This window comes from Erinaceus europaeus, chromosome 13 (assembly GCF_950295315.1).
Source record: "Erinaceus europaeus chromosome 13, mEriEur2.1, whole genome shotgun sequence".
NCBI classification, from domain to species: Eukaryota; Metazoa; Chordata; class Mammalia; order Eulipotyphla; family Erinaceidae; genus Erinaceus; species Erinaceus europaeus.
Genome location: NC_080174.1, coordinates 16,372,591 through 16,385,448, shown reverse-complemented (window position 1 = coordinate 16,385,448; position 12,858 = coordinate 16,372,591). Strand labels below are relative to the sequence as shown.

At 36.3% G+C, this 12,858-nt stretch overlaps 1 protein-coding gene across 1 annotated transcript in view; it reads left to right on the top strand.

Moving 5' to 3' along the window:
* Positions 1–12,858, top strand: part of STXBP5 (syntaxin binding protein 5) — a 172,252-nt gene that overhangs the window by 64,679 nt on the left and 94,715 nt on the right. The window contains exons 7-8 of the mRNA XM_060205144.1: positions 495–578; positions 3,121–3,244. Of these exons, the coding sequence (XP_060061127.1) occupies positions 495–578; positions 3,121–3,244 (208 nt within the window). The remainder of the gene's footprint in view (positions 1–494; positions 579–3,120; positions 3,245–12,858) is intronic.

The window sequence follows — 12,858 nt, the reverse complement described above, 5'->3', positions numbered from 1 at the left end:
AAAGAGAGATGGAAATGATGAGTTTACCTTGGTACACATTATTTTGAGGTTCTTGTAGAGTAGATGAATGATGATGTGGGCACTGGAATTGAATCCAAATCTCCTGAAAAATCTAGGCGTTATATAGTTTTGAGTTAATATATAGATGGACAAATGAGATTGCTTGATGATCATTTGCATCAGGAACTTTGCAGATTTCAAAGCATAAAACTACAAATTATTATTATTATTAACAACTTAACATTGAATAAGAATGTATATTCAAGACTTCAGAATGGTATTGTTTTCTTCACAGAAATTCTTTGTATGATATGTTTGAGTTCCAAGTCAGTAATAGCAGTATACTCATTTGCCATTCATGTGACTCATTATTAGAAGTATAGATGTTTATAATTTTATGCTCGAAGCTGACGGATGATAATTATCTTTACAGTCAACATATAAACATCTTACATAATGATATTCTTAGGTAATGTGGAATTTCTTTGTTACAGCTTCTGATTGGATTTGAATCTGGAACCGTGGTCTTATGGGACCTTAAGTCAAAGAAAGCTGACTACAGATACACATATGATGAGGTAATCACAGTATTTTTGCTAATCAAAAACTGTTGCCATTGCTGTATTTGGTAACAGCTTCTCTAAGAACTTTATTGAACTGTAAAGTTGTACAACCACTGAACGTCAGTGATAATCCTAGAGGAAAAAAAAAAAGAGATAAACTAAATGGAAATGTAACTTTGGTATTTATAGTGTACTTGTTTTAATATTGAAGTAAAAATTGTGATTGATAAGCTGGTTTGATCACTTTTAAATTGTTGGCTTCTTCTGTCACTTTACTTTCCTTCTTTAACCATATCATAACCATCTTTATTGTCATTTGTTTATTAAAGATTGTCTTCCAAAGACTAAATTTTCCTGCCTTTATTTCTTTTGTGTGTGTATGTTTCCACCCTGTTGCAAATCAAGGTTCATTTTTTAGCAAGAGTACTTCACAGTTGGTGCTGATGATCCTCTGTTTGCTAGATCTTAGTGTTTGTGAAGTTAGCAGGTGTTGATATTTCAAGACCCAAGTCTATATCAGTGCATAGTTGTTGCAAAAGGTTGTTCTTCTTCTTCTTCTTCTTCTTCTTCTTCTTCTTCTTCTTCTTCTTCTTCTCCTTCTCCTTCTCCTTCTCCTTCTCCTTCTCCTTCTCCTCCTCCTTCTCCTCCTTCTCCTCCTTCTCCTCCTTCTCCTCCTTCTCCTCCTTCTCCTCCTTCTCCTCCTTCTCCTCCTTCTCCTCCTTCTCCTCCTTCTCCTCCTTCTCCTCCTTCTCCTCCTTCTCCTTCTTCTCCTTCTTCTTCTTCTTTTTCTTGCGTTTGCCCTTCTTCCGTAGCCAGTCAACAGGTCAGGTTGAAAGCTGTCAGGAGCTGCTTGTTGCTGGCTTTGAAAGTGACTGGGATCCATGTGGATTCAGTTGGCTAGGAAGGATTGTCAGTTTCCCCAATGAATGGGTACTCACGGGATGCACCACAAGAAGGTCGATCCAATGCATCCCAGATACCTGAGTAATATTACTCTGTTCAACATAAGAAGTCCCCACCCCCACTAATGTTACAGTAAAATATTTTGAATGAAACAACTTATTAGAGGAACTGCTGTCCTCATTTGGTTGTATTTTTAAACTATTTGAGAAAATTCTACTTGGGTTTTATTCTTAATGGAAATGAAAATTTAGGTTTGTTTAAATATTTTCACTTGAAAGAGAACCCATAAATCACTTATTGACAATATGTACTAATTTTTATCAACTATGTTGCAAAACTGTATTATTCAGTAATTATGTTGTTCAATAATATAGTAGTAGTAGTAGTATTTCCCTTCTGTAATGAGACTAATTTTGAAAGATTCTCATTTTACCATACCAGGGCAAAATATATTATTCCTACATACAAAAACAATTTATTTAGTACTCTAGGCATCCATTTTATTATTTGGTTAGATGAAAATCATTTAGAAATCTGGAGGTGTTTTTTATATTTCCTTTCCATGTATTTGCAGAATTGTAATTTAATATTGTATTATAAAACTGGATTTTTTATTTATTATTTTGCTGATTTTTTTATGTTTTTTACTCACATTTGTATGTTTTACAAATTTTATTTGAAACATTTTATTGGGGGAAATAATGATTTATAGGATAGTTGTCGACACATGGCATGTGGGTGCAACCTCTCATTTCTATGTCTGCACCAATTGCATTAGCCACGAGATCTTTTTCTACCATCCTGTGTTGAGAACCTGATGCCCTCTCCCTGCCTCCATCACTCCTTCCTCCAGTCCTTACTTTGCTGCAGTATACCACACTAAATCCAGGTTTCACTTTTTATTTTCACCTTCCTTCCTTCTTTCTTTCCTTCTTTCTTCTTTTCCTCTTCTTCCTCCTCCTTTTTCCTCATTCTTGTTCCTCTTCCTCCTCATTCCTCCTCCTCTTCACTCTTCCATCTCCTCCTTTAATTGAGACACAGAAGCAGACAGAAGCGTGAAAGAGAGCATGGCGCTAAAGCCCCCTTTAGTGTGGTGAATTCTAGGCTCTGGCTTGGACTGTGCACAGGACAAAGCAGCACACAATCCAAGTGAGGTATTTTTCAGCCCTTCCTATCCTTTATTAGTTCTTAGTTTCCACCTATGAGGGAGATTATCTGATACTGATTGATTTTTCTTGCTTACTTCACTTGACATGATTTCTTCAAATGCTATCCAAGATGAATCAAAGAAATGCCTTTCCTTTCCTTCCCTTTCCTTCCCTTCCCTCCCCTCCCCTCCCCTCCCCTCCCCTTCCTTCTTTTCACTACTGAGTAGTACTTCATTGTGTATATATGCCACAACTTTCTTAGCCACTCATCTGGTTTGTTTCCAAGTTTGAGCTATTATTACATACAACCTGTGTTGTATATACAGATCTCTTTGGATAGTAATTTTGCTGTTCTTTGTACAGACCTTTACCCTAAGAGAAGGAATGTCAAAGCATAGGGTAGAAAAAAAAAAAAAAGGAAGATTAGCTACACTGCCAGTAGTAAATAGATGTATGTCTAAGTAGGTGTTTGTTCTTAAAGTGGAATCCTTCGCCCTCTTCCTTAGGCTATCCACTCTGTTGCCTGGCATCACGAAGGGAAGCAATTTATTTGTAGTCACTCAGATGGCACCTTGACTATTTGGAATGTGAGGTGCCCGGCTAAGCCTATACAGACCATCACTCCACATGGTAAGAATGTATCATGTTTAAACTTTACCTGAATTGTGATGGAAAGCTTGCGTTTGTGCCTGTCCTGCTTCTAAGGGTAAGGGTGATTTCATTTTTAGGGAATTAAAGGATTCTTAATACACAAATGATGGGTATATAATAACTAGGTAGTAAAATATCAAGTTAGCTATCTTCAGAGTTAAAATTGAGAATTTGAGTTTTCAGAAAATGGATATTGTGTTTTCTGAAAATTTTTTTTCCTAAGCTCTTCAAAGAGTAAATAATTTTGTGATTGGCATAGGACTTTTAAGTTTATGTCATCTTAAGGATACTAATTGCTAGTTACTAATGTGTATATAACAGTGTATCAAAACACTTGGATCTCTACAGAATATAGCATTACATATCAAAATATTATGTAGAGCTCCCCAGAGTCACCCCAGGGTTAATGAAGAAGGAACACTCAGAAGATTTAACCAGAAATAGTTGCAAAACAAAATCAGCAAAGGAAAGTCACAAGAAGTAGAAAGTCTGGAGAGTAGATTCAGCCCTTTAGGGAAATTAATTTCTGGGAGGTCAAAGGAACAGTTCTTTAAATTGGTAGTATAATGAATAGTATCCTTGCAGCTATTGATAAATGTTTCACTGCTTGCCTTAAAATATAAATTTTCACTTTTGCACTAATTGGTACATTCTGAATTATTGAGATGAAGAAATTAAGAAAAACAGTTAAATTAAAAGCTTTTATCTGTAACAGTATGAGGTTTTGTTTTGTTTTTAGACTTGTTTCTGATGAAGATGCCAATTGTTGGAGCAAAATATTGCTGTGTAGTTCACTACTACTTTGTGGTAGCAATCATTATCCAGAAAAGCTTTATTTCAAATTTGCTACAGTTCTATTTATGTGAGAATCCAGAGGATAGTTCTTATCATAGGCTTTTTTTCTTTGTTTGTTTGTTTGTTTGTTTTGTTTTGTTTCTGAATGTATTTTCTTTTGTTAGTACCTAGATCCCTAATCTTGGTGGTACTCCTAAGAAGGCGCTAAATCCTAGGTTCTCCCTACCCCATTGAACCTAGGAATCCAGAAAACAGAAATAGGAACTTATCACCTTTAAAACATTTAAGCTTATCTAAATTTTTATGAATAGTATAGTTTTTTTCCTTTTAAATGATTTGAGATAAGTTGGTAACACATACACCAGACACCTCCAAATACACAGTCTATTTCTTCCAACCAAGGTTATTTTATATCACCAAAATTTTACTTTTATCAAAAGGATCTGTGTATATATTATTAGATTTAGATGTCAGTTTAAGGTTAGACTTAGATTAGAGTCAGTCTCTCTCAGATGGGAATTGTTCATAAACATTTTATTGATTCTCATAGCAGATTTTGAAAAAATATTTTGCAGTTGTTTCATAAAATAGGCTACTATGTGTTTTTGTCTGATGTTTCCTGATTCTCATTGCCCATTTTCAACAGAAATGTTCCAGATGGATTAATGTATTATTATGCATCCTCTCAAGTGGAACTTGTGTTGATTTGTCCTCTGTTAGTATTGTCTCTTAACTTGACTCATTGGCTAGACTTCTGTCTGTTAGGTTTCTGTCTATTTGAAATTAGAAGTACTTCTGTCTGAAATTGTAATCGAGTATGTTGATTTGAAGGAACTACTTTTGAGACTCTGTAAACATATTATTTTACATCAAACTTTCACACACCCTGGTGCCTATTTTGCTATACATGTTAGCCAGATCCAGATCTGGCCTACACCACACTGGGGGAAGCTTTTGTGCTGTGGTGGCTTTTAACACACACACACACACACACACACACACACACACACACACACACACACACAGTCACACACCCTCACACCCCACACACACATACCCACACACATCCTCCCCTCACACCCCACACACACCCCACACATACCCCACACACACCCCACACACACTCCACACCACACACACACACACACACACACACCCTCACTGTCTGAAAAAAATGTTGCCCTGCAGTGGTGAAGCTCTGGTGAGGACAAAAAAAACCCATTTCCCCTTTGTTTTAATATTTGTGTTTGCTTTTAGTTGTATTATTGATTGCCAAATGGTGATTTTTAAAAAATATTTATTTATTTATTCCTTTTTGTTGCCCTTGTTTTATTGTTGTAGTTATTATTGTTGTCGTCGTTGTTGGATAGGACAGAGAGAAATAGAGAGAGGAGGGGAAGACAGAGAGGGGGAGAGAAAGATAGACACCTGCAGACCTGCTTCACAGCTTGTGAAGCGACTCTCCTGCAGGTGGGGAGCCAAGGGCTAGAACTGGGGTCCTTATGCCGGTCCTTGCACCACATGCACTTAACCCACTGAGCTACCACCTGATTCCCTCAAATGGTGATTTTTTGTAAAAAATAATTTAACTCTTAAGAATGAAGTTATATACACATTCATATTAATTTTTACATGTTTTCCCAAACCTACTTGACTATCGGATCTTTTATTCCCAGAATATTTTCAGGTTCTCTAGTGCTCCATGAAATATACTGTGATAAGTGATGCCCTGCTTTTCAAATTGTAATTGAATTATGAGAGTTTTCCAGAGTTTTGGCTGTATTTAGGCATTACCTGGATGCCATCTTTTATGGTTAAAGTTGTTTCATAGTGTATTCTGAGGGGCACCTGTTGGGTTGTTGGAAAAGTCATGGCATACTTTTCTAGATTTTTATTTTATCATTTTTTTTCTAAGCAAAAAATGCATCACGGCTTTTCCAGTAGTGATGACAAAATGGCCAGAAAAAAAACATTCACTTAAGTTAATATTTTCCTATAATGTAGGTTAATTTAATATACATATCAAGTTTATAGGTTTTTTTTTTTATTAGTGGTTTAATAATGATTAACAAAATCATGAGATAAGGGGTATAATTCCACACCATTCCCACCAGCAGAGTTCTGTGTCCCCATTCCCTCTATTGGAAATTGCAGTGATTTTTCCAAGGTCACAGATAGGGGTTGACTATTATTTCTATAACTATGTTAACATACATTCATTTTTTTTTCTATGATCCTGCCTTCTCTTCCTTTCTAATGCACACACACACCAATTCCTATTTCCAAATGCCCTTCTCTCTCTCTCTCTCTCTCTGGGTCTTGATGGAATTAGAATTCAAAGCCATCTGGACAACTTCCTCTAACATTTTCCTCTCTCTGGGAGTATGGACCAGAATTTTTCCTGGGTGCAGAAGGTGGGAGTTCTGGCTTCTGTAATTGTCAGTCCATACCTCCAGCCTGTTTCTATCTTTCTCTAGTAGGGAAAGATATCTTTCCCAGAGTAGGGCTCTGGAGAGGTGAGGTTCTGAGAAGCACTGGTGAGGTCATCTGCCCAAAGATGTCAAGATGGAGTCATAGTAGCATCTGGAAGTTGGTGGCTGAAAGGAGGATAAAATGATTAATGAACAGGAATCAAAACGCAGGAATAGAACAGATGAGAATAAGGATCCTAGGGTGGAAAGAAGCTAGGAAGTCTATTTAGGTATATTCCTAAGGGCCCTTGATTTTTGTAGTTTTTGCTTGAGTTTGATAGCTAACATAGAGGTGGACAAAAATATCGTCAGTGAAATTGATGTCAGAATTGAGAATAGAGCTAGAAAGTTGGGTAAGGGCAGAGAGTAACTCCTGAAATTGAAGAAAATCTTTGACTAAAACTGACTATTTACCCTACCGATCTGGCCCAGAGCCCATATATATTTATATTTAACTCTCAGGAGCGAGTGGAACCTCTAAGTACCTGTTCAGTTCATAGTCAAAGCTGGGAACAGTCTTCCTTGAGTGGCAGCATAGGCGGACTCAGCCTGCCTTTAGAGAGTGGGGCCGTCCCTACTATCACTACTTTATAGTGAGAGCAAGTTCTGGACAGAGCCATAAGAGGGCTTATGCTGATGTTCATGATGGAAATTTCCAGTGATGAAGAGAGGGATCTATTAGAGTCCTAGGCCCATCATATCTGTATGGGAATTCAAGGATTCCCTAACTAGGGCCCCAGATGATGTGGTGATGATTAGGATTTTTTTGTAAGGTAAGTTTTACAAATATGTGGAATTTAAGCAGGAAAGGACTCTACTTTTTTCTTTTCTCTCTTTTGTTTTCCTGCAAAAAAAAAGTTATTTTGGTGGCTCAAAAGTGTTATAATTCTGTATAAGCAATGTTGTGGGGTGATCTACTTCTTTCTCCCTTTAGATATGTATTTTCCTGTGGCAGAGAAAAGTACTTGATTCAGGAGAGTAGAGCTTTGATAGTTCAGACACTGCTTTTATACTTACCGTGATGCAGTTATCATAGTTAAGTGAACTGCTGATTCTGCAAAGCATCTCCTCTGTAGCTCGTGTGTGTGTGTGTGTGTGTGTGTGTGTGTGTGTGTGTGTGTGTGTGTGTGTGTAAAAGATGTGTTGCAGAATGAGATTTTCTGTGATTATTGTTTTCCCCAGAATCAGTTGATTCTCAGGGGAAATGAAGATTCTAGGCAGTTGAAATCAATAGGTGCTCATTATAGAAGATGGCATTTAAGAATATAGTTTCTGGATTATTCCATACAATCAATCCCACTTATCAAGGAATAAACCAGGGATAGATAACTTTTATTCTATTAAAGGTTGCTAAAGGAAAAATGAAATCAAAGTTCACATAAGTAAGAGTCAACTTAATGTATAAGTAAAAGTCAACTTAATATTTGATGGATCTGACATACAAAGCACTTCATTATTCTACTTTTAAGATTCCCCTAAGGCAAAGAATGTAATAAATCTGTATTTCAGTTCTTGATATGAGTTCATTATAGAATTTTTTTTCCCTCGTCTATATGTTTAAAGGACTACCAGACTCCAGAGCATACTCAAATAACTCTTATTTATAGGCACATGTGTGGGACAGTAGGAAAAAATATATAAAATGTAAGATGGTTATGAGGTGGGGGAGGGCACAAAACTTTGATGTGGGTGTGTGGTGACTTTCTTGCACTATGTGTGGGTTTTAAAGTACTTCTAAAATCTGATGATTCTGTAACATAGTGTGAAGTCGCATGCTGAGAGACATATCATGTAGAAGTTTCTGTGATCACAAGGATCGTGGTGAGTCTCCATCTCTAATCATCTTGATGAACCAGTTAGGCCAACTGCCAACGATCAGAAAGTTTCAACACGGGTCACCAGAAAAGTTTGGTGCTTTTGTACTTTGAACAAGTACATCATAAGTCCCAATGCCCTTGGCCTAACAGTTAAGTCAGCTTTATCCCCACACACATTAAGGAAAGATTCACTACCCATTTATGACTTGTGCCTTTAAAGCGAATTCTTGAGTTTCGATGATTTTATTTTATATATCACCACTGTTCAATAGAAATAGGATATGAGGGCAGTCATAATCGTTCACTTGACTAGTGCACTGCTTGGCCATGTGCTCGACCCAGTTTTGAGCCCCTGCTGCATTGAAGTTTTGGTGCTGTGGTCTCCTTCCCTCCACCTCTTTGTCTCTGTCTACAAATAAAAATAATAAAATGACACAACATTTTTATTAAAAGTAGAATGTGAACCACATTTATGATTTTAAATGTCTGGATTACATAAATATAAAGAATAACATAAACAAAATTTCAATAATAAATTTAAAATAGCACATCATTGTGTAATCAATATGTAGTTGAGAGTTTCTTATACTTCAAAAAGTAATTGCAACGTATTTTAACTAGGACAAATCACATTTTAAGTACTAAATGGCACAGTTCAGTCATGGCTACCTTACTGGGCTGTCAGCTCTCAGTTGAGTTAATAAATTCGGTATAACTGCCGTGGCTATAAAACATGTTCTATATTCTAATTGGCAGAGCAAAAAACTTCTAATGTATGTGTTTTTGCCAGTGACCCTCATTTATTTTTAAATGTACCTTCATCCATTCATTCCATAAATATTTATTAAGTACCTCTTATACACCAGAGATTAAATACTAAAGTATGATTCCCTTAGCTCCTAGTTAAGTGAATACAAATGGTTTATAATGTGATAACTGAAAATACCATTGCTGTAAAGGGCAGGCATAGTGTGATATGGAAACAAGTACTGTGTTTGGAGATCAAGGGAATAGTTCACAAAGTCAAGTTATCTGAGATTGGTCTTAAAGGATGAGGATGAGTTAAGAGATAGAAAAGAACAGAATGAGATTATTCTAGTCAGAAAGTACAATGCCACAATCCAAAGAAGTTGGAAAACTGTTAATAGTTAAACATGCCTGGATCTTAAAGTACCTTGGGCAAGTCATAGGAATCACACAGTGTTGGAGGCAGGAATGTTCATAGTGGCCTATTAGAGGCCTTGGATGTCACACTGGAGATGTAGTAAGTGATCATACAATGAGAAACATGCATTTCTTATTTTGGATATTACTTTGGTGGTAGTATATGGAAGAAATAGACATGTGCAACGAAAATTCTAGAATTAGGATTTAGACCATTTCATTATATATCTCGGTGATTTAAGGGAATGGCAAGCGTACTGTACGGAGTGAGAGATAAGAAATCCCCTCTGACTTGGAGGCTTCTTAATCATTTAAAGTCCACTAGATCTTTTCAAGACAGAATTTTACTATTAAGGTGTCATAGCAAGTAAGAAGTAAAATGACACTTAGTAGAGAAATCTTATGACCCTCTAGACATCTATTAACTTATAAGTGTTATATAAAATTACAACTAGTGCCTTATTACTTGACTTTACATAGAAAATAATTGTACAAGATTATAAATGTATAACCTTTCTAGAACAAAAGAGTAATCCGTGACAATTTAAAAAACCCAAGTTGAAAAAAAAAAACACTAAGTGGGTTAAAAGATTAATGTTCAAGCAGAATTAATGAAGAAAGAGCACTATAAAAACTACAGTGTTTGTGATTTACAGAGATAATTAAATAACAGAGACAATAAAATGACTCTGTTAGCATCCTTGTAGGGAGAAGAACAGACACTGTGTGTAAAGAAATAAAAATAAGCTTGATTTTAAACTTTATAAAGTATAGATACTTCACATAGTATGGCAATATTAAAAAAATTAAGAATTTTTTGCTTGGCTAGAATTTTTTTTTACAAGGTATTCAAGCTTGGAACTTAAAAGAGTGAGTAAATATACTACCCAATACTTTTTTTTTAAATAAATGTTAATTTTGGATCTATAGTAGCAAATTACAGCAGTCTGACACTCCCGTTAGATATTTGGTTGGTCCAAAAGGGACAAAGACTATTAGAATGAATAAATTCTTAATTAAAAGGACATATATCTTGTAATAGACTGAAATGGAAATCGAAATTCTTTTTTTTTTTCCCAAGACGACATTAAATCAATTACTGACCTCACATGGTAATAGATGATACACAAGCTATTTATCAGGTACCATAATTCAATTTAGACATATTGCGTAGAGTGTGCTGACTACTATTAATATCGAAATAAACTACACTGACTTTGCTTGGGTGACCCTTTTACAATGGTGAAATTCCAGGTCACACACATGTTATCTGACAGTTCAACTATGCCATCATTTCTGAAGACAATAATGATATCTTTGCCCAAGCAGGTAATAAATTTCAAATCAAATATGAAATCAACCTGAAGGAATTCTAACTTCCCTACTATTGGGTAACATTTATGAAGATGAGTTCAGAGTAGACTAATTTTACATAGCACACAATTAGAAAAAAAAAGACATTTAGTGTCACAATTTAGCATTCAAAAGCATGGGTGGGAAAAAAAAACCTACATTAAAACCCTTTGTTTTATATTTTCCACAAAAGAGAAACTAAACTAAGTTGTTACACTGTGAGTAACAAATACGGTCTTCGAAGTTTGTTGCTTATATATAAGAGAATTGTACTAGAGAGAAAATGAAATCTAGAAGTTGAAAATCTTAGTTTTTTTTTTTAATATGACAGGAGGAACTACACTTAAGATTTAAGACTCTTCTTTATTAGTGATTTAATAACGATTGAAGATAGTGGAGTAAGGAGGATACAACTCCATATAGTTCCCACCACCAGAGAGTTCTGTATCCCATCCCCTCCATTGGAAGCTTCCCTATTCTTTATCCCTTTGGGGATATGGATCAAAATTCTTTATGAGATGCAGAAGGTGAGAGGTGGTTTCTGTAATTGCGTCTTCAGTGGACATGGGCGTTGACAGGTCTGTCCGTACCCCCAGCCTGTATTCTGCACTAACAGTGTTTGTGTGCATATTTCTAAAAATTTCACTAGTGGGGCAGGGCTTTGGGAAGGTGGGGTTCCAGGACACATTGGTGAGGTCATCTGCCCAGGGAAGTCAGCTTGGCATCATGGTAGCATGTGCAACCTAGTGGTCGAAAAGCAGTAAGATACAAAGCAGAGCAAATTGTTTAATAATCAGGAACCTAAAGGTAAGAATATAGCAGATGAGATTTGGGGTCTTCATGTTGGAAGAAGTTAGGAAGTTTATTTTAGGTATATTCCAAGGGGCTTATGACTTGACTAATTTTTGGTTGAGCCCAACAGCTAACACCATCTTCCAAGACTCTTTTCTTTCTTTACCTCAGTTCCCTCTCCCACCTTCAGAGTCCAGTCCCACTCTCATCTGATTCTTTCTGGTCTTTTAGTGATGTTCTACTTATGATATTTCTTTCCCTAGGTCACTTCCTGATTTTTATATGCTAGAGTGCCAGAGATTTGATTTTTCTGCATCCTTGTTTCTGTACAGACAAGAAAGAGATGGTCAAAGGCAGAGTTCCATATAGCACTTCCAGTGTATGTGTTCATATTTCTAAAAATTTCCTGTCAGAGGGGAGAGTTATGAAGGTTCATGAATAGTGTTGGCAGGTATATACTTATTATTTCAACTTGTCAGACTATAAATATGTATCTAATAGTATGCAGTTATATCTCCATAACATCATAAGATTGTACAATATAACTGATAATCCATTTATTATTAGAAAAAAATATCTTCCTTATATACGTCACTTAAATCGAATAAATATAAAGTTGTTGTAAGAAATTACAACAAAAAATTGCATAATTTTGGTGCGGGGAAGAACTTCATATCATGAAACCAAGGTGTTTTTTTTTTCTTTTTAGAAAACAAGTTTTTTTTTCTCCTCTACACATACACACACACATACACTTCACCACACAACATTATATAAATGGGAGGGCAGAGGTAGATAGCATAATGGTTATGCAAAGAGATTCCCTTGCAGGAGGCTCAGAAGTCCTAGATTCACTACCCTCCCACCCATTGACCACCCCCCCCCCAAACACAAGCCAGAGCTGAACAGTGCTCTGGTAAAAAAAGCAAAACAACAGGGAGTTGGGCAGTAGCGCAGTGGGTTAAGCTCAGGTGGTGCAAAGCACTAGGACTGGCATAAGGATCCCGGTTCCAGCCCCCGGCTCCCCACCTGCAGGGGAGTCGCTTCACAGGCGGTGAAGCAGGCCTGCAGGTGTTTATCTTTCTCTCCCCCTCTCTGTCTTCCCCTCCTCTTTCCATTTCTACCTGTTCTATCCAACAATGATGACATTATTAACAAAAACAATAGTAACTACAACAATAAAAACAAGGGCAACAAAAGG